Source organism: Netta rufina (assembly GCF_964035555.1).
Source record: "Netta rufina genome assembly, chromosome: 7".
In the NCBI taxonomy this organism is placed as follows: domain Eukaryota; kingdom Metazoa; phylum Chordata; class Aves; order Anseriformes; family Anatidae; genus Netta; species Netta rufina.
Genome location: NC_140130.1, coordinates 20,791,450 through 20,810,775, shown reverse-complemented (window position 1 = coordinate 20,810,775; position 19,326 = coordinate 20,791,450). Strand labels below are relative to the sequence as shown.

Here is a 19,326-nt window from a genome sequence, read left to right as displayed (position 1 = left end):
TGTAACACGTCCAAATGAGCAGAAACAACATGGATAAATTATCTTTATACATGCAATCAGTTAGATTTCAACATGAAAATTGAATGTGTTTATTCAGATGCAGGCTTCAGGTGCTTGATGGAAATTCTGGGTGGTCTCATGATTACAAGTCCTCAGGGACTTGGAATGCAAGAAAATTAAAACCACACAGGTTGGACACATAAGAGACAACTTGGCTTTAAGTTCATTGTTATGCTATGGGAAAAGCAGACAAGGAAAAACCTCGCATATGGGTCAGTTTAGACCCAGGCAGATATGTTGGAATTGAGACAAAATTCTGTTTCTGAACAGTCAATACATATCTTCCCAGAGGCCAAACAGTATTTGTTCACAAACATAAAACTACTTTTAAGTGGTTAGCTACAAGTTTTCACATTTCTCTGATTACTTTCTCTCAAAAAACACTTCAGTCTGCAGTAAGTAAAGATTATTCTTGTAGTTGTTAAGTGATGATCTGAATATTCATTATACTAGAAATAATTCTACCAATTTCAGCTGCAATTATGATCATTCTGCTGTTTCTAGGCATTTATGCTGCCTGCTCCTTATTTTGAAAAAGGCACTTTATATTTTAAACAACTAGGGAAGAAAGCATTGATATACATCAAAAACAGCTAGCAGCTATCTATTTTTTGTGATATGGACAGGTGCAGAAATAAGATTACATTAAACTTACTATCATATTAACATTAAAAAAGAGAAGTATGATCAGAAACATCCAAGCTAGCTGTAATTGTTGTATTACACTTTGTTGTATTTCACTTTTCCTAAGTGAAAGAGAAGATCTATCCATCAAAAGTTACTTAATTGCCTTTTAAAACTCCACCCTGGGAACAAGCAGTCTCAATCTGCAGAGGTTGTAATCTCATTTAAAGAGTATGATCTCCAAAAATGATGTCACAGATGACAAACTCAGAGCTAAAAGCATTCAAACATGAAAAGCCAATTAGATACTGATGTCCTAAGCATGTCTGACATGGAAGATAACACACCCTGCACTAAATAATGTTGTTGTATGGATCAGACTCTCTTAAATTCTTCAGCTAAAAGGCAATTACAACTTGTGAAAAGTGTTCCTAGGAACCCTCTGAAACAAGAAAAAAGCATCTGTTATTTTAGCTGCTTCTGTAAACCAACACCACTTTTTTCTGCTGGCAGTTTTTTTTTTTTTTTTTTTTTTTTCCTTTAGATACTCTTGGTTTGTCAGAGCTAGAATGCTTAGTGAACAAAATCAGTTTTAAAAATTTCCTGTGCAAGCCAAATAGTATACTTGTCCATAACATCCAATACATTTTCAGCTGTTTAAATAACTGAGAATTACAATCATTGTAAACTACTGTGAAATGAGTAAGTGCCAAGGTTTGTTGTTTTGTTGTTTTTTTTGTTTGTTTGTTTGTTTGTTTTTGTGGTTTTTTTTTTTTTTTTGAAGAACTAGTAGTATGGAGTTTAGAGAATCTACTTATCTAATATATAAACATATGACATTTTAAGCGTATGTGATATGCTATATTTTACAATAAATACTTACATATCCCACATCTGGTCTGTAACATGTATATGCTCCTAGAACACTATGCAGGAGATCATGATAGGGACCACCCTAATTCAAGGTGAAGAAAGAAGAAAAAACTTCATGTTATAAACAAATAGGTAGGTAGTGAGCTAGCACATTACAATAAAAGTGAGCCATGAGATTATTGCTTTGTTCACATGTAGAATAACACCAGTTTTTACTCTAAGCATTACCTTGTATGCTTGAGAGTTTAAAGGAAAAGCAACAGACTAACTATTCAGTATGAAATGGATACCTGGTATGCATACAGTTGGCTTTGCCTTTTGAGACAGTGGATGTTTTAATTCTTATTAATGCAAGTTACCGTAATACAATAACGCAAGTTATATACATACACATGTATATAAAATATCTGTATAAAAATCAAAGCCTGAAAACGTATACTAACATGCATCAGGATTTCTTTAGCTGTGAGAATATTCACATATTGGCATGTAAGTCATTTCATAAACAGTAATAGGAACTGCATGCAGTTTTCCAGGAGAAAAAGCCTTATAGTCCTTAATTTACAAGCATTTACAAAATCACATCCTACTTTAATCTCATCAAAAAACACATGACTATTTGCTGTTGTATGTGGGAAAAAAAGCAAGTAACTTCACTTCTGTTGTTTTACACAAACAGCTTCTGAAAAATTTTCTTAGCTACCCAGGTTACTTTTTTTTTTTTTTTTTTCCATTTAACTATGCAGAAGTTCTAAGTTGCTATAACTAGAGTTACAGAACTCTCACCTTCTGGAAAATATACAGGGATGGAAATGTGCGTGATATATCCAACTTAATTAGCTCCAGGCTAGCCTCACGATCAGCAACAGATGCACCTGCATCTGCAAGCAAAACCAACAGTCATTAAAATTGGCAGGCAATTCTACAGACTTCAGAATAAAGCTACCATGTTATATGAAAATTTTCAGGGTCTGAGGAAAAAAGTTATTTAGCTTTATTCTTGGAACTACTTCCACAGTGCTAAGTTAGCTCTCTTCTCAAGAGCTACATTAAATAGCCTCCACTGATACCTGGTATATGCCATCAGGTCCAAGAAGCAAGGAAAACAATCAGTAATTCTTTTCTCTATCCACTCATTCTTTTTCAAGTCATACAGCTTGAAACCATTCAAACTTAAAACCAACAGGTTCTTCTACTTCTAAAACACTACACAGGCCCAGATCACCACTATATTTCACTAGAATTTGACTCTGCCCAGCCCAGTCCTGAAAACGTTTTCTTCCCTATCTTCTACCATGGCCTCAGTTCCCAAGTCTGGTCAAGAACATGGAACAAGAGCACTGTTGTTGATCCAAACATGATCCAGCAAGACCTCAATTCTCAGATTTTTCATTCCTAACTGGCTCATTTCAACCAACAGCATTGAAATATGGTCTGTACACTAGTAATAAAAAAGATGAATTGCATCATCATGTCAAGAAGCCAGCACCTACAAAGTCAAGCATTTTTTAAAAAGAGTACTTGTTGCATAACAATGGTATTTTCTCGCCCAAAAGAGAGACCATCTCCAAAAATATGTATTTCATAGGAGGTAGCACTGCCAGTATCACATAAGTCAGCATTAAAAAAAGCTGTTAACTGCGTGAGAAGTTACTACATGTGACAAGGATCTATCCATCATTAAAAACTCATCGGTGATGCTATTTTTAACAGAAAAAAAACTACAGGAGATAGTAATACTCCACTAATAGAACTCCATTGTAAATACAAACGTGCTAAAAGGCTCATTAAATAGGTTTGGGAGGAAAGGCCATCTGGGCAGCCTATGTAGGACCAAAAAACTATAATAAATTATACACTCATCACCTTCCAGTTCCACAGTGAAAATGGAGAATTATTTTCTTCTTTCCCAAAACTGTGGAAGGGAAACCAACATAAATAATCTAAGCAGAGATAATCAATAGCACATGATGTAATTTAGTTTTATTTCTTCCTTTTGTGTTTCATCTAAAATTTTTGTAGGTGTAGTCTTAGAACTTCAGGACTTCAGAGAAACATTCATTTGAAAGTCAAGTAGCATGTGCAATACTTTAATGCACCTTTATTGATACAGAAAATACTGTTACGATCCTCACTGACTTGTTATTAAATGACAAATATTTAAGTAATGAATGACCCAGATGACTTTTAACAAGTATTCCTAGGGCTACAATTGCAGCTAATCTCATGAGATTTAATGTGTTAGTAAAAATAAATAGGGAGCTGTCTAGCATTCAGAAGATCTCACCTTCTACGTCATTCTCAGAACTTGTCTCACTGAAGCTTTTCCATCGTTCCTTAGCTCTAGATAAGAAAATTTCATAGAGTTCTACAAGAAAACAAAACAGAAACAAGAGAAGTAAGGAAAAGCACCCCTGAAAGACAAAAGCATGCTAGGTATTTTGGTTTTGTTTTTCTTGCTTTATTTCTTCTTACCATGGCCGGGTGGGATGTTGGATTTATTTTGCTTGGTTACTACTAACCACTGGAATAGTTTTTTAGTATGCATTCTATCACGCTTTCTTCTGTGGTGAACATTCCAATTACAGGAGGAAAATCATGTCTTAAAATCATCCAGATTTTTACTTCATGAATGTGTTAGAACAATTCCAGTTCAAACTGGAATTTCATTGGTTATGAAATAAAGCAATTTCCCTTTCTACTCCACCTCCCAAGAAAGTACAATTACAAATTCTCAATTTTAAACATCAAGATTAAATTGGGGTGGGGATCTGCACCTTAACTTTAGTCTTATAAGACTAAAATGTTTTTATAAGCATATTTTAAACCTTAATTCCAAAATTTACAAGGCTATGATTGTCTAATTACAAATATATTAAAACACCTGCTTCTAAGCAAATACATCCTAAATTTCAACCAACAATTTTTTTCACTAATACATATAATCTGTTAAGGCATACCAGGAGTGATATTTAACTCGTTTCCCACAGCTAGACTCCAAACCTTCCCACGTACACTTGGTGGTAATCCCTGCCACCACAGCTCTCGAACTCTTCGGGTAGCACGCCTAGAATAGGGATGCAGGAGGGGAGAGGGAAAAGCAAGCATATATTACACATCTTATTTTATGAAATTACTGGGCAACTTACAAGCAAAATAACATACTATTTCCCAAAATAAAATTTAGGGGTATCTGCTTATGTTAAATCCCCATTAGAAAAACAAAAATTTAAGCTCCCAAAAAGCACATTGTGTTGCTCTGTAATTACCTCTTACTAAAAAGAATTTCTTGACAAAACAGAAATGAAAAGGAAAGTAAAGTTCCTTGGGTACCAGAGAAGAAACAAGCTACACTTGCCTCATTTACACAACAAAACTTCACTTACATGCCTTCCCAGTTAGGTAGTATTTCATTGACCCAAATCACCATAGCACTAGCAATGTTTTCTTCTTGCTTAAAACGCTCTCTCATTATTTTTTTCCTTTTATGTGCTTCTTTAATTTCTGTGAAGCAAAACATCAAAAAAATCTGTTAGTATACATAAATTACTAGATAAATCATTTAAATTATCCAATTATTTTGATTGTGTGTGAAAGATCAAGGGTAAACTACAGTTGCATGTGAACTATCCAGCACTGTTTCTGGTAACTGTACGTAAATACAAAAGTAATTTTATAGAAAAGCTAGGCATTATAAAAATCAGTGAAATAAAAACATAACGGTTATTGCATGTTCCACTCTAAAAAAAAAAATGATTACGAAAAGCAATACAGCTAGAAGAGACGTGGAACTCTAATATATTTCTATATCACAGAATCGTCTAGGTTGGAAGAGACCTCAAAATCGAGTCCAACCTCTGAACTAACACTAACAAGTCCTCCACTAAACCATATCACTAAAGTTCAACATCTAAACATCTTTTAAAGACCTCCAGGGATGGTGACTCCACCACTTCCCTGGGCAGCCCATTCCAATGCCTCACAACCTTCTCAGTAAAGAAGTTCTTCCTAATATCCAACCTAAAACTCCCCTGGTGCAACTTGAGCCCATTCCCCCTTGTCCTGTCACCAGGTACATGGGAGAATAGACCAACCCCCACCTCGCTACAGCCTCCTTTAATGTACTTATAAAGACTGATAAGGCCACCCCGAGCCTCCTTTTCTCCAGGCTGAATAAACCCAGCTCCCTCAGCCGCTCCTCGCAGGACTTGTTCTCCAGACCCCTCACCAGCTTCGTCGCCCTTCTCTGGGCTCTTTCAAGCATCTCGATGTCCTTCTTGTAGCGAGGGGCCCAAAACTGAACACAGTACTCAAGGTGCGGCCTCACCAGAGCCGAGTACAGGGGGACAATCACTTCCCTAGACCTGCTGGCCACACTGTTTCTTATACAAGCCAGGATACTGTTGGCCTTCTTGGCCACCTGAGAAACACTTCTGGCTCATATTCAGCCAACTATCCACCAATACTCTCAGGTCCTTCTCCGCCTGGCAGCTTTCCAACCGCTCATCTCCCAGCCTGTAGCTCTGCTTGGGGTTATTGCGCCACAGGTGCAGGACCCGGCACTTGGCCTTGTTGAACTTCATAACTTGAGACCAATGGCCTCAGCCCATCAGTCCAGCCTGTCCAGATCCTCCTGCAGAGCCTTCCTACCCCCAAGTAGATCGACACACGCACCTAACTTGGTGTCATCTGCGATCTCACTGAGGGTGCCCTCGATCCCCTCATCCAGACCATCGATAAAGATATTAAAGAGGACCGGCCCCAGTACCGAGCCCTGGGGAACGCCACCAGTGACCGGCCTCCAACTGCATTTGACTCCATTCACCACAACTCTTTGGGCCCAGCTATCCAGCCAGTTTTTAAGCAAACGAAGTGTATGCCAGTCCAAGCCACGAGCAGACATTTTCTTGAGGAGAAAGCCGTGGGAAACAGTGTCAAAAGCCTTGCTGAAATCAAGGTAGACCACATCCACAGCCTTTCCCTCATCCACCAAGCGCGTCACTTTGTCATAGAAGGAGATCAGGTTCGTCAAGCAGGACCCGCCTTTCATAAACCCATGCTGACTGGGCCTGATTGCCTGCTTGCCCTTCAAGTGCCAAGTGATGACTCTCAAGATAATCTGCTCCATGAGTTTCCCTGGCACTGAGGTCAAACTGACAGGCCTACAGTTTCCCAGGAGTACCCTCCGGCCCTTCTTGTAGATGGAGGTCACATTTGCTAGCCGCCAGTCGACTGGGACCTCCCCCAATATTCAGGACTGCTGATAAATGATGGTAAGCAGCTTGGCCAGCTCCTCCGCCAGATCTCGCAGTATCCTCAGGTGGATCCCATCTGGCCCCATCAACTTGCATACATCCAAGTGCTGTAGCAGGTCACCAACCATTTCCTCACGGATAGTGAGGGCCACATTCTGCTCCCTATCCCCTTCCACCAGTTCAGGGTACTGGGTTTCCAAAGAGAAACTGGTTTTGCCGCTAAAGACTGAGGCAAAGAAGCCATTAAGCACCTCCACCTTTTCCTCATCTTTTGTAAACCCCCCCCCCCCCCGCATCCAGTAAAGAATGGAGATTCTCCTTAATCCTCCATTTTGCACTGATGTATTTGTGAAAAAAATTTTTGTTGTCTTTGACAGCAATAGCCAGACTGAGCTCCAGATGAGCTTTGGCCTTTCTAGTTTTGTCCCTGCACTGCCTCACAACATCCTTATAGTCCTCCCGAGCAGCCTGCCCTCTTTTCCAAAGATTGTAAACCCTCTTTTTTCTCCTAAGCTCAAGCCACAATTCTCTGTTCAGCCAAGCCATTCTTCTTCCCCACCGGCTCGTCTTTAGGCATGTGGGGACAGACCGCTCCTGCGCCATTAAGATTTCCTTCCTGAAGAGCGCCCAGCCTTCCTGGACTCCTCTGCCCTTCAGAACTGCCTCCCAAGGGACTCTGCTAACCAGTGTCCTCAACAGTTCAAAGTCGGCCCTCCAGAAGTCCAATACAGCGGTTTTACTGGTCCCCTTCCTGGCTTCTCCTAGAATGGAGAACTCTACAATTTCATGGTCACTCTGCCCAAGACAGTTTCCAACCACCATATCTCCCACCAGTCCTTCTCTGTTTGTGAAGAGAAGGTCTAGCAGGGCACCTGCCCTGGTAGGCTCACTAACCAGCTGCGTCAAGAAGCTATCTTCCACGCTCTCCAGAAACCTCCTAGACTGCTTTCTCTGGGCTGTGTTGTTCTCGTGGGGGACACCCTGGCATCCTCCCTGCCACCGTAGGGATGGACAAAAAGGCCAACAAATAGGTCCCTCTGTTCCCCTGAGAAGGGAGTCGCCCACAACAATCACCCTTCTTTCTGTCCTGGTGGAGGCAGTCCTGAGGCGTGGAGTCAACTTCCTCACCCTAGGCATCCTCCTGGGTAGACTTCCTACCTCTTCCTCAGCTACCAGTCTCTCAAGCTCCAGGGCCTCAAACCTGTTGCGTAAAGGGAACCTGGGAAGGTTGGGCCGGTACGGGGGGGAGGGCATTGCCTGCGATGTCGAGCAGGGACCTGTTTCCATTCCTCCTCAACTCCTAGGTCCCCTCCCTCTGCCCGAAAGCAGCAGGGCAGGGGGTCCACCCCTATCTGGGGGGTCTCACCCCAGTACCTGTCCTTCAGGCCGCTCAGGGAGTTGCTCCACAAGTCTATCTCCCGCTCACACTCCCTGATATCCCTCAGCCTCTCGACCTCCTCCTTGAGTTCTGCCATGAGGCGGACCAGGTCGTCCACCTGCTCATACCTCACGCACACAGTCTCTTTGCCCCCCCACAGGTGGTAGCAACAGGCTCAAGCACTCCCTGCACCCGGAGACCTGAACTGACGCAGTTTTGCGCAGGCAGTTGGTCTGGGTGTGCGCAGACTTCCTGGAGAGCGCACTGTGCCTGGTGTACACCACTGCAGCTGATCTAGCGGTAGACCACCATTAGAGGAGGTGCTTGTATGGGCTGGGGGGAATGTTCTGCCCTTCCTGCTCACCCTGCCTGCCTTAACTGCCCTCCTGGTCCCTTGTACTCCCTAGAGGCAGCTTATGAACGGCCAGGGAGGGAGCGCTGCTGGCTTCGCCCACATGTCGTTCTCACCTTGTTCACCTCCCTCGGGAGGGGGAGGGCTGCTCCTGGCAGCTCCCTCGAGTGGGCTCAGTGCCGGAAAAAATTAGCCCTGCCTGTCCAATCCCCCGCTCCGCTGCAGAACGCATCTGCCCCAGAGCCGATGCCTCGGCAAGTGGCTATGAGATATGCCCAGTGGCTATGGGCTATGCAAGTGGTATTAAACATGCCCAGCTTGTGTTTTGCTTCAACTACCAAATATGAAGGTAATGTCCAATGGGTAGACCCACTCAGTAAGGTTGAGCAGACTTACACCACTCTTCAGAACAATTAAACAGGAGTAAGGCAAGTATTTTGTTAGAAATAGATTGTCTATGGGTACCTATTTATTAAAATATCTAGAAAGGACAGAGCTTAGCTGTCACTGAGAAAACATGCTGAAATTGCAAGTTGTTTTCTATTTCCACATGCATTAGATACATCAGAAAAGTAAACTCATCATCCCTAGTAAACTTATAGGGCTGAACAGCTTCTTTAAGGTGTATGTGTTTAAGTTTCATGTGTAGCAATAATTAATTTAATGAATACTAGGGCACACATACTAAAACATTACACATGGTTGGCCTTTCAAAAAGTGCAGTTGGAGTATATGGCCAACAGATCACACCTTACAAGATTTCACTCTTCTCTTATAGTGTGCATATGTTGTCATATGCCTTAGATTTCTCCTTACATCTTTCAGAGTAACCTGCTACAGATCTATACTGTGGCTCAATGAGTTCAGAAGCTTATATCTGACTTACAACAGCCCAAGTACAACATGCAGCATGAACTCTTAAAATAGCTTATTGCCTGAATACTAGTTGTGAGAATACAGTAGTCCTTTCAACGAACTATTATTCATTTATTGACATAGCACAAAATGCTATAGATACATTTAATTTAAAAAGTAGATCTAGTGGGAGTAGAAAGGTTCACATAAGTACAGCTGATTGGTGAAACAAGGTTTTCATCTGTGTTCACACTGTACTTGATATCAAATTCCTGGAAAAAAATCATCTTTAAGCAGTCAGCTTTAGTATACTTTGGTTCTCAGTGAAAACTGTAGCAACATTGCTTGAAAAAGGAGCCTGAGTATAATGAGTATAGAGAAAGTTTTTAGCTGATCACATTACACAAGTAGTTTAAAAAAAAGAAGTTTCTACTTAAAAATTAAGGAAAGTTAAATTGCATTCTGAACTCAGTTACATTCACTGTGCTAGAACAGGAAACAAACAGAATTGTTTGATTTTAAGTTGTATGTACATGGGTATCAGAAAATACCCTAAATATTAAATTAGGTTGTTCTCTACCTACTAGCGTGCAAGCCAGAACTTATTTTTGCTGTACAGTTAAATACAGTTATAGCAGTTACTTGCAGTTAACATACCTCGTTTCTTTGCCTCTGCCACCATTTCATCATATTCTTGTCGGTGACGTAAAGCCTCCTCCACTGATTTGGCAGGAAGATTTCTGAAAACAAGTTGTTCCTGAATTCAATACACACAGGTGACATTCTGAACCATTTCAAAATAAGTTTGGCTTCTCTGTAAAGTGAGCTCTGGGGTTGTCACACTATCATTGTTTCAGTAACTGCAGTGGAAGACTGCTATTTATGTACAACTACCAGATATTTACTGATTCTGTTCATTTCCTATAGCATACCCCAGGGTATGACCAGAACAGAAGAAACTAGCATACTATCTGAAGTCACTGTGACATAGCCAAGATCTCCAGTTTTCCATCTTTTTCCTTTCAACTTACATTAAACCACTGCAGAAAAGTTTTTCTTACTCATCTGACATCAGTCTCTGAAGTTATTTTATTTGTCGAACATCTGAAATGAAGTCCAAATGAAATTTGCATGAAGTGATAAAAGGGAAATACTGATATTTCTTATGAAATTATTCTGATACATTTTTGTACATGCATATTTTAGTCATTAATTATACCTACATGTCAATTCTTCATTTATTCACACAAGAACTCTGATTATGTATTTTCAATAATATGTGAAGCTTTTTATTCATTACAGTTAGGCCCATAAAAATTCACAACAGACAACAGGTTTACTAAAGGAAGGAAAAAGATAGATCCCATTCATGTCAGACCTAAAGTTAAATATGCTTGCTACAGAACTTGTTGTTAGCCAGCTTCAATTTTTTTTTTTTTTTTTTTTGGCTGCACAGTGATCCCCCTAATTTGCAAATACACACTTCCTCCTGACCATGCAGGATCATTTCAAAACAAAACAGAATCTGTTGTTTGGTCTCAATCTCTTACCCAATCTCTGTTCTGCTTTGGTTCAAAATAAGCAAGAGACGGTTCTGTTATTTTAACATGCAAAAGTTTACCTACTTCTATGCAAGCAGAACAGATTGTTTTCTTAGAACTTCCAATGGAACTGAGAATAGAATTTATTCTTGGGATAGCACCCAAATTTGAAACAAGTAGAAGTGTCTTTATTAAAAACATCTGTACATTTGTAAAATTTTGGAAGTATAGAAACATCAGAAAGCCAGTTACTGTACGCCTTATTCTCCGCCATACATTAAAGTAAATAACATTTACAAAGTCTTACAGTAATCTGTACCTTTGTTCAAGATATTTCTGTCTTAGCACTGAGTGAGGTTATATACCACTTTAGAGAATCTCCACAGAAACACTTCAGTGCTATATATTCTACTTTCCATTTCCTAATTGAAATTGATTAAAACAAACACTTAACAGTGCCACCACAAGTTTTCTCGGGGTGCCATTTGAAAGCTTTGATCTATTTGCTTTCTTCACAGCTTTTGTTCCAAGTCAGCAGGTCCTCCTCTTTCCTTCAAATTGCTGAAGACAGCATAGTAGCTGAACATACTGACCAATTTATTACTAGTTTTTCATTACTATTCTTATTTGTACTTAATGAAGTTTCTGTTGCATCTACAGGTGCTGTTTTGTTGCCTTCAACTGTAGGTTTAAGAAGCCAAGGAAAAATAACAGGAACATGGGCAAAGAACTGTTTCAGTGAACTCTGTCTTGGTACCCACAAATCAGTTAACTATGCTGGCCTGGTACCTTCCTGTCAAATGCTGAAAGCTCGTTTTTTATTTCTTGGGTTTCAAAGACAATTCTTTCCACTCCTGCAGTTACTTACCTAATACTTTTTCTTTGTTTTGTTAATACACTTCTCTGGTAAGCTACCTCCAAATTCACAAAAGTGACAGCTGCAATTGTTAAGACTTTCCTACTGGTCTAGGAAATAAGTTTCCAGAATGGGGGAGTATACACAGGGAAGAAATCCCTACAAGTCTTCAGTAATTTTCCTGATTAAGGGTGCATACAACACTGTCAAAATCAGCTGTGATACACAGCATATAACTGACCAGTGGTCCCATTATGGTAAGAAAGAATTTCTCATATAGACTATTGTATATTTGCAGGTTCTTCTGGAGGTACTTGTTAGTTTATCTGGGATGGAATAATACAGATACTTTTGTATAAGAATTGTAAGAGTTAGCTTATCAGAAACATATCTAACAAATTCAGTCATCATCACTTCCACAGCAGAATCATACTTACGCTGGTCGATCCTCCAGAATCAATGCAGTAGTTGAAAGTGGTTCAAATTCAATGTTTTTACGTCTTGCTGATGGGGGTGGAGGCTTACACATTCTTCCTGTCCGTGCTTCATATTCCTAAACAACATTATTAATAAAAACTAAATTTTGACTTCCAGGCTCCCTTCTAATTTGTAAGCATATTACTTGTATAACACTTAATGTTATATGTAAATATTATTAAATAACTTAAAAGGAGCTAACATTACAAGGTTGATATTTTTTTTTTAAAGCAAGACAATGCAGTTTTCCAGAACTGCCTAACAAAAAAAGAAATGAGAAAACAGTTCCTTGTATCAATTTAACATTTGATCTATTCTTGTTCAATATTACTACAGAGCATCCAAGGATCAGTTATAGTTAGGAAATCTGCATAATCTTTCCATACAAATTACTGGGCAAACACATTTAAGTAATCTGTGAAGTTAAGAAAAAAAACACTAACCAAGAAAGTGTGTTCCCATTTCTTTCAATTTTAGCCCCCTTGGATGTGGTACCCCCTCAAATTTTTGCAGCTTTTAGCAAGACAATTGAATTTTTGTTATCCAGAACCACATACTCAATGGCAATACAACAATATTTATCATCAGTCTGTTTCACATAGTTTCACTCTCAGAAGTTAAAACATGCAATCTGCTTAGAAATAGTTAAGAGCCTTTAATACACAGATGATTCTGAAGAAGAAAGAATCCCATTCTATTTTCCACGGAGCAACTCATCTAAACAGAAATACGATACACTCTTTGGGAAAAAGGCTTGTCGGGGGCAGATGAAAGCCCTAAATCTTACATGTTGCCTCTTTTATAGGCTCTGTAAATAAAAGTTTACTGCCAAGTTACTGAGAAACACATTCTTAAAAGTTCAGCGAATATAAGTTATCTGTGGAAGGACTTTCAACTTATTGCCAATCAAAGGGTAGGTAGGCACAGAGGCTAGATACTAGTTTGTCTGCAATTCTTAGACATGCTAGAATTCAATCAGAATATTAAGAGATCAAAAATCACCTTCAAGAAAACACATTCAAGATACTTTCGTAATGTATTTTCAAAGATTAAGCACAGCCAAATGAGCTTGCAGAAGCTTTTTTTTTCTCCTTCCCCTCAATACAGTTTGTTCTTGTATATCTGTTGCTTTAGTAATTGTGTGAGTAAATTCAGTCTTAGATTAACCAAAATATCTTAGGTTGGTTAAGCCACCAAAAATAAAAACCTATCAGTTACTAGTTAGGTTATGTATCTTCTCAATCAAACAGTCTTCTCTAAAACCTGTTCACAAATGAACCTTACACCTAAAAGAGCTTCTCACATGCATTAGTTCTCCCAGGGTCAGACAGAGGACTTTGCACATTCAGTGTTCATTGACAGCATTATAGAAACATAGCTGACAATTTTAAAGCTATTATTTAGCTTAAATATTCAGTGCACAGTTGGAGTCCATGAATTTAAATGAGAAAATACTTCTTACAAAAGTGACAACACAGCCTCAGATTCCTAGGCAAGACACTGTTTGCCCAATACTAAGGTCACTAAAAGTTTTCTGCTCAACAGCCTCCTTTACCCCACCCACTCTAATGATCTCTGATAGGACTTTTGCTCTTCCACATCAGGCATAATCCATGAAATGGTCCAAAAATCTCAAAGTCATGTTAATCTTGCCTCAAGAGGAAGTTACTGTACCAATGAATCAGTGAGGCTGGATACCTCTGGGTATTGTCTAGTCCAACCTCCCTGCCCAAAGCAAGGTTGTGTGGGGTCTTGTCCAGCCAGGTACTGAGTCTCCAACCTCTATTTCTGAGTCTGAAGACTGCTCTTGCTAGGCAGAGAATACAGCACCCAGTATTCTCAAGTGGTTTCCCATCCAAGGGCTAGCCAGGCCCACCCCGTTGCATGTTCACAGTGCACTATCTGCCACTATACTGTTCAGATCTCAGGAGTTATCTGGGCTTCTGACACCTCTCAGTTTCTAGTCTGTGGGAGTCAGAAGAACAATAGCTTAATGGTTTAAGGAAAGGCAATTACACCTCCGCAGAACAAAAGCTAAAGAATAGTTGGAAACATTCTCAATTTTTTCCCCCTAAGTCTTTAGCTAGCCTTCCAGCTATTAACCTCTGTCTCTTACCCCACCCCACAGCAGTGTGTCAAATAACTTTTTTAGTGCCCTGTGAAGAGAGGCACAAGCCTATCTATTTCAACTAGAGATGTTCTGTCACTTTTCTAAGAAAAGCCCCAGTGTGTACCTTGATGATAACTGTGTGCTATCATCATTTATACATACATTTACACTAAAACACAAATTGTAAGTGATTATTTTAAAGTTGTAAGACAGCTCTTCTTTAATACAACTTTGTTCTAAATATTTCTAGGTGTCTGGCCAAGAACAATAGGATATATAAATTCCTTAAGACATATCTATTCCTGTTCTAACAAAGCAATTCCTAAGATAACTTTCAATTGAAAACAGTATGCAACCAATATCATTAGGCACATTCAAACAAGCATCGTAAACTGGACATGCATAAATGTTAGAACTCTACTGTAATTTACAGAAGCTCAAGAAAAAAATAGTAAACAAAATATATTGTATGAATGAATATACATATTTAAGAGCCTAAAATGTTTTTGTCCCACCTAAAACCATAAGACACTGTGCATGCTCTTGGCATGATTTATACCTCAGGTTACCCTTACATATTCTTCATCAGGAGTGACAAGACTCCTGCTCAGCACCCAGTCTGCATACTGAAGATCTAGGCCCAAACTGCTGGAGGACAGCAGCAGGTCAGTCTCTCAAACTCTTGGTTGAATTTCTGAGTTACTTTCCAGTACTTTGTAAAAAGAGCAACAAAATCAAGTTAGTTTAGCAGTCAGAGATGAGGAAACTCTGATGGTACCAGCGTTTTGGGCTTTTAATTCCTACATATCCGATTTGTATACAAGTTAAATAAAAAGCACCAGGAAAACAGATCCTAAAAATGAAGCCACTCTCACCTTTACTACAGACAACGCATTTGAATAATGCTAATGCCTCTGGCTGTCACACATGCTAAGAACTGATAAGCCGTTCCCAAAACAGAGACAGGTAAAAAAAAGAAAAATCATCATAGGGATATCCACAAAAGGCAGAACTCATTATCAGACTGTGCTTCTGGAAGTAAGGACACTTCACTTTAAAGTAGGTTGTTGTTTTTGTTTGGTTGTTTGGTTTTTTTTTTTGCACGGACTGTGAAAATTATAATCACTACTAGAAAGCATCCAAGCTGACAATGAAATAGCTTCAAGCTCAAACTGTCATGGCTGCACGTTCCCCAAGAAGAAATATACCCCAAAAGTATCAGAAGACATTTCTTGCTCAGGAAACCTATGCTCTATGAAACTTACTTGAGGATTGGATCCAACAACCATCAAATCTGCGTGGAACTCGTTAATTTGTGCAACTAATATACCTATTTTTTTCTGGAATATGCCTCTCACCATTGTGTGTTACTAGACGTAAAGATTCCAATAGCCACTTGATTCAGGATCTAAAATTCATGGCACTGTCAGCTTGAGCTGATTCAGATTTTCACTTCATAACATGTGAGCAAATACTCTTTCATAAAAAGGTAAAAATTCAATTTATAGCATTTGACAAGACAGGGGCTTAAGATGCAGGACACATCCCAGAGGGCAGAACTGTTGACAGCTAATATTCAAGATTTGCAAGACCTTTTTACATAAGTCACTTTGGAAGTGTCAGTCTGGAAGCATAACAACGTTTTAGGAAATTTTATTCCTAAAAATTCTTTATTGCAGTATATCTGATATTTATTAGAAGTTACTGAACATTTCACGATCTCAAAATAGATCAAACAAAAATCTCTGCTTTAACAGGAAAGTAAGCACTGTTAGCTCCTTATTAATGCTGGAACTGCATCCTCTCATCTACTAAGAATCATAAACCTGCAAACAGGCTAGAAGTATGTTTTTTCCTCAAGAAAAAAAGCCATGACAACAGAAGAAAGACCACTTGGATATATGAACAGACTGGTATTTCCAGTATTTATTCCCACAGAAATATAGATAGCAGATAAGCCTATTAACCTACAGACAGGTAACAGGTAAATGGGGCAGGAAGAGATTTTTGGTTATAAAGCTGCCTTTGTGCTTAAGATAAAGATCTCAAATTTCATCTTTTCTTTTATATAGTTTTTTAGGAGGGGACTCTGCATCATCTTAGTAAAACATAACAAATTTACATAAGGAGTACTTCTGTTCAATGAATAAGGACATCCCAATACCCCCACCCTCCCCAATTTAAGTACTAAAATTAGTGCACTAGAACTGACTACAAGGTGCTGAAAACCAAAACGGTGCTTACAGCAAAAAAGATTCTGTGGTGCTTACATCACTGAAAGATTCTGAGAATCATTAACTAGACTTTTTCTTTTTAGAACTTAGAAAGCCAAATGCCATCAGGACAGACAGTGCATTTGTTCCTAACTTGCAGATTATATAGGAAGAGCCTATACTGAAACACGGGAAAAATGTTCATCTTCACACAGTAGGAGAGAACAACCAGATATACACAAATGCATTTCTGGGTCAGCCTTCCAAAGTAATGTCACCCATCTCCAATCTTTAACTTTTTTTTTTCCTCAGTTGAATTTTTGACAGTTTGCATCAAGTTTCATCGCTTGCTGCTTACAAAAAAAACATGAAGCCATGGGCTTTTGGGCTCAGTGAGGAAGTGATGAGAGTGCCTGGACCATGTAACATGAACCACAGGCATCACATATCCACTCGCAGTCACATTACTGCTCTATTTCACAAAGCCAGAGTAACAGATCCACACAATGAAAAAAGTGAACTTCTACTATTCCAGTTAACATAGGGTATAGGATTACTTCGGATTTTTCGATGCAACAGACATATGCACTGGACCAATTTCAGAAGCATACCAGTCACAGCAAAAGGAAGACATAACAGGATATAACACAGGAGTTTCAATGGCTTCACTTCCAGTGCAACTTTCCTACATTTCCAGTTTCATATTGGAAAGAATAATTAAAAGCATCTGGGATTCTGAACTGCCACTGTTAATAGCTTGTGTGACTTAGAGATAGAAAAAAATACAATTCTAGGATATCATTTTCCAAGCTAACATAAGGTGTTATAAAAATATTACAAATTAAGCCATTTTAACAACTTTTACCATTAAACAAGCAGGCACAGCAAACATAAGTAATGCTAGAAGTTGACAGTAATTTACTTTACCTCCTGCTATTCAAGAACATGCACTATGTTAATAAACAATAATACTGTATCACTAAGTTGTTAGTGAGATTCACGTGTGAAACTTTTTTACTAATGGTATCTAATGAGTTGATGGTTAGTGCCATAAAATATTCATGCTACTGTGAAAATGTGATGTTTGTTCTATTTTTAATGAGTACTACATTGTCCCATGCATGGCATTGAATACAACTAGAAAAAAACATTAAATTCCATACCCCTGTGTTTAATAGACTGAGAGCAGATATTGACGCAAGACTGCCAGAACTGTCATCCTAATGAGAAAAACAGAAGCAAATCCTTAGTGAATAAATGAAGGAAAAGACCATTATAATATAGCAACATGCAAGCCAAAGTTTAAATTCAAACTGAGTATAAACATCTATATGTGAAGAATCAGATGCAGCTGTTCCTCCTCCTTCCACAGGGCTCCAAGTACACAAAAATGCATACAAAGACTTTACATTTGACCAAGACGTGTATAGACTCCCACTGGAGTATCTTCCTAAGTGAAGTTCTTTAATTTCTACAATCAGCACCCTTTCCCAAGGGGAGATCTTTTTCCATAGTACTTTTCTCAAGTGAATGACAAAACACATTGTTTGATGTACTGTTCCTCCCTAGACCTCACCACCCATAAACATTACAGTTCTTTAAATGCTACCCTTGGCAGGGGCATTGTGAGAAAGAAAAGCACAAAACACCATCTAGGCTGACACTCCAAAAATGAATCATGAAGACTTTGCTTTCCTTTAACTTCTTAGACTGCATTTCATGCCCAAATGGATCCTCAGCTATAAACTCATTAGCTTTATAGGATTTCTACATCAATCATTTGTTTTTTCCTGTTTAGCATGAGAGAGCAGATTTCACTAAACTGTACCATGGTGTACATTGGGCCTTTATACCCTCCCCCTCCCCCTGCAATATCATGGCTAGTATTTCTAAACTGAAAGCTCAGAAGTGAGCTACAGCCTCACAGATGAGCTGATGAGAACCAGAATACAGGGGCAAGGCTCTAAAACAGTCACCTGGATTACACAGGGCAGATATAAGACTCTAAATGACAATTTTGAAACCACAGGATATTTGATTCAGGTGATCTGGCAAAAGCATGCCCAGCTACAGGTATTCATTCTAGGCTAAACTCAATTTTCTAATAGAAAAATCAAAGCTTAAAAAGAGTGCCTAAAAAAAGAGACAGCTGTTCCTTGTAAGCATTATATTACAGTACCAGAAAGAAATAAGTTCTTTACTATGATTTCAGTGTTATTTCTGAACATCTGTCCTGTTCTTATACCCTACATACCCCAGACAAAAAGAAAACACACAAAACCCCCACAAATTTCAAATGATTTCCTCTCCCTTGCCACATTGTCTCCTTTTCAGTACTGAAAAGCCATACCAGCTTCAGAAGAATAAAACTTGTATAAAAGAAACAAACAAAAGTGTACATGAAAGACAACACCTTCACCACTTGAAAGGATCTTTTTGCTAATTTCTATTCTTTTGGAATATGGTATAGCCTGACTGAATGATGACTTTACTATCAGTGCACCTGCAGCTCACCAGCATGTCTGCTTACCTTGCAAAATCTCAATTCTTAGGAGAATTTTTTTTTCCCCTCAAATCTGTGTCACCCTTTGCTAAAGAAATTGGAGGGCCCAATAGAGGGTGAGACATCCTGTCAAAAAGCAGAACTAAAAGTTCTCCCTGACAAGCTTTCCCAATCTAAAAAGCTGGGTAAGTCTTTTAGCAGGAACTGGACGTCCTTTATGCAAAAAAAA

The 19,326-nt window shown here is 39.0% G+C and overlaps 1 protein-coding gene across 1 annotated transcript in view; it reads right to left on the bottom strand.

Moving 5' to 3' along the window:
- TBC1D12 (TBC1 domain family member 12) overlaps nt 1-19,326 on the bottom strand; it is a gene marked incomplete at its 5' end in the record, with an annotated part of 43,876 nt that overhangs the window by 4,118 nt on the left and 20,432 nt on the right. The window contains 8 exons of the mRNA XM_084289931.1: nt 1,568-1,639; nt 2,344-2,438; nt 3,845-3,925; nt 4,518-4,624; nt 4,944-5,061; nt 10,055-10,137; nt 12,232-12,347; nt 17,758-17,814. Of these exons, the coding sequence (XP_084146057.1) occupies nt 1,568-1,639; nt 2,344-2,438; nt 3,845-3,925; nt 4,518-4,624; nt 4,944-5,061; nt 10,055-10,137; nt 12,232-12,347; nt 17,758-17,814 (729 nt within the window). The remainder of the gene's footprint in view (nt 1-1,567; nt 1,640-2,343; nt 2,439-3,844; nt 3,926-4,517; nt 4,625-4,943; nt 5,062-10,054; nt 10,138-12,231; nt 12,348-17,757; nt 17,815-19,326) is intronic.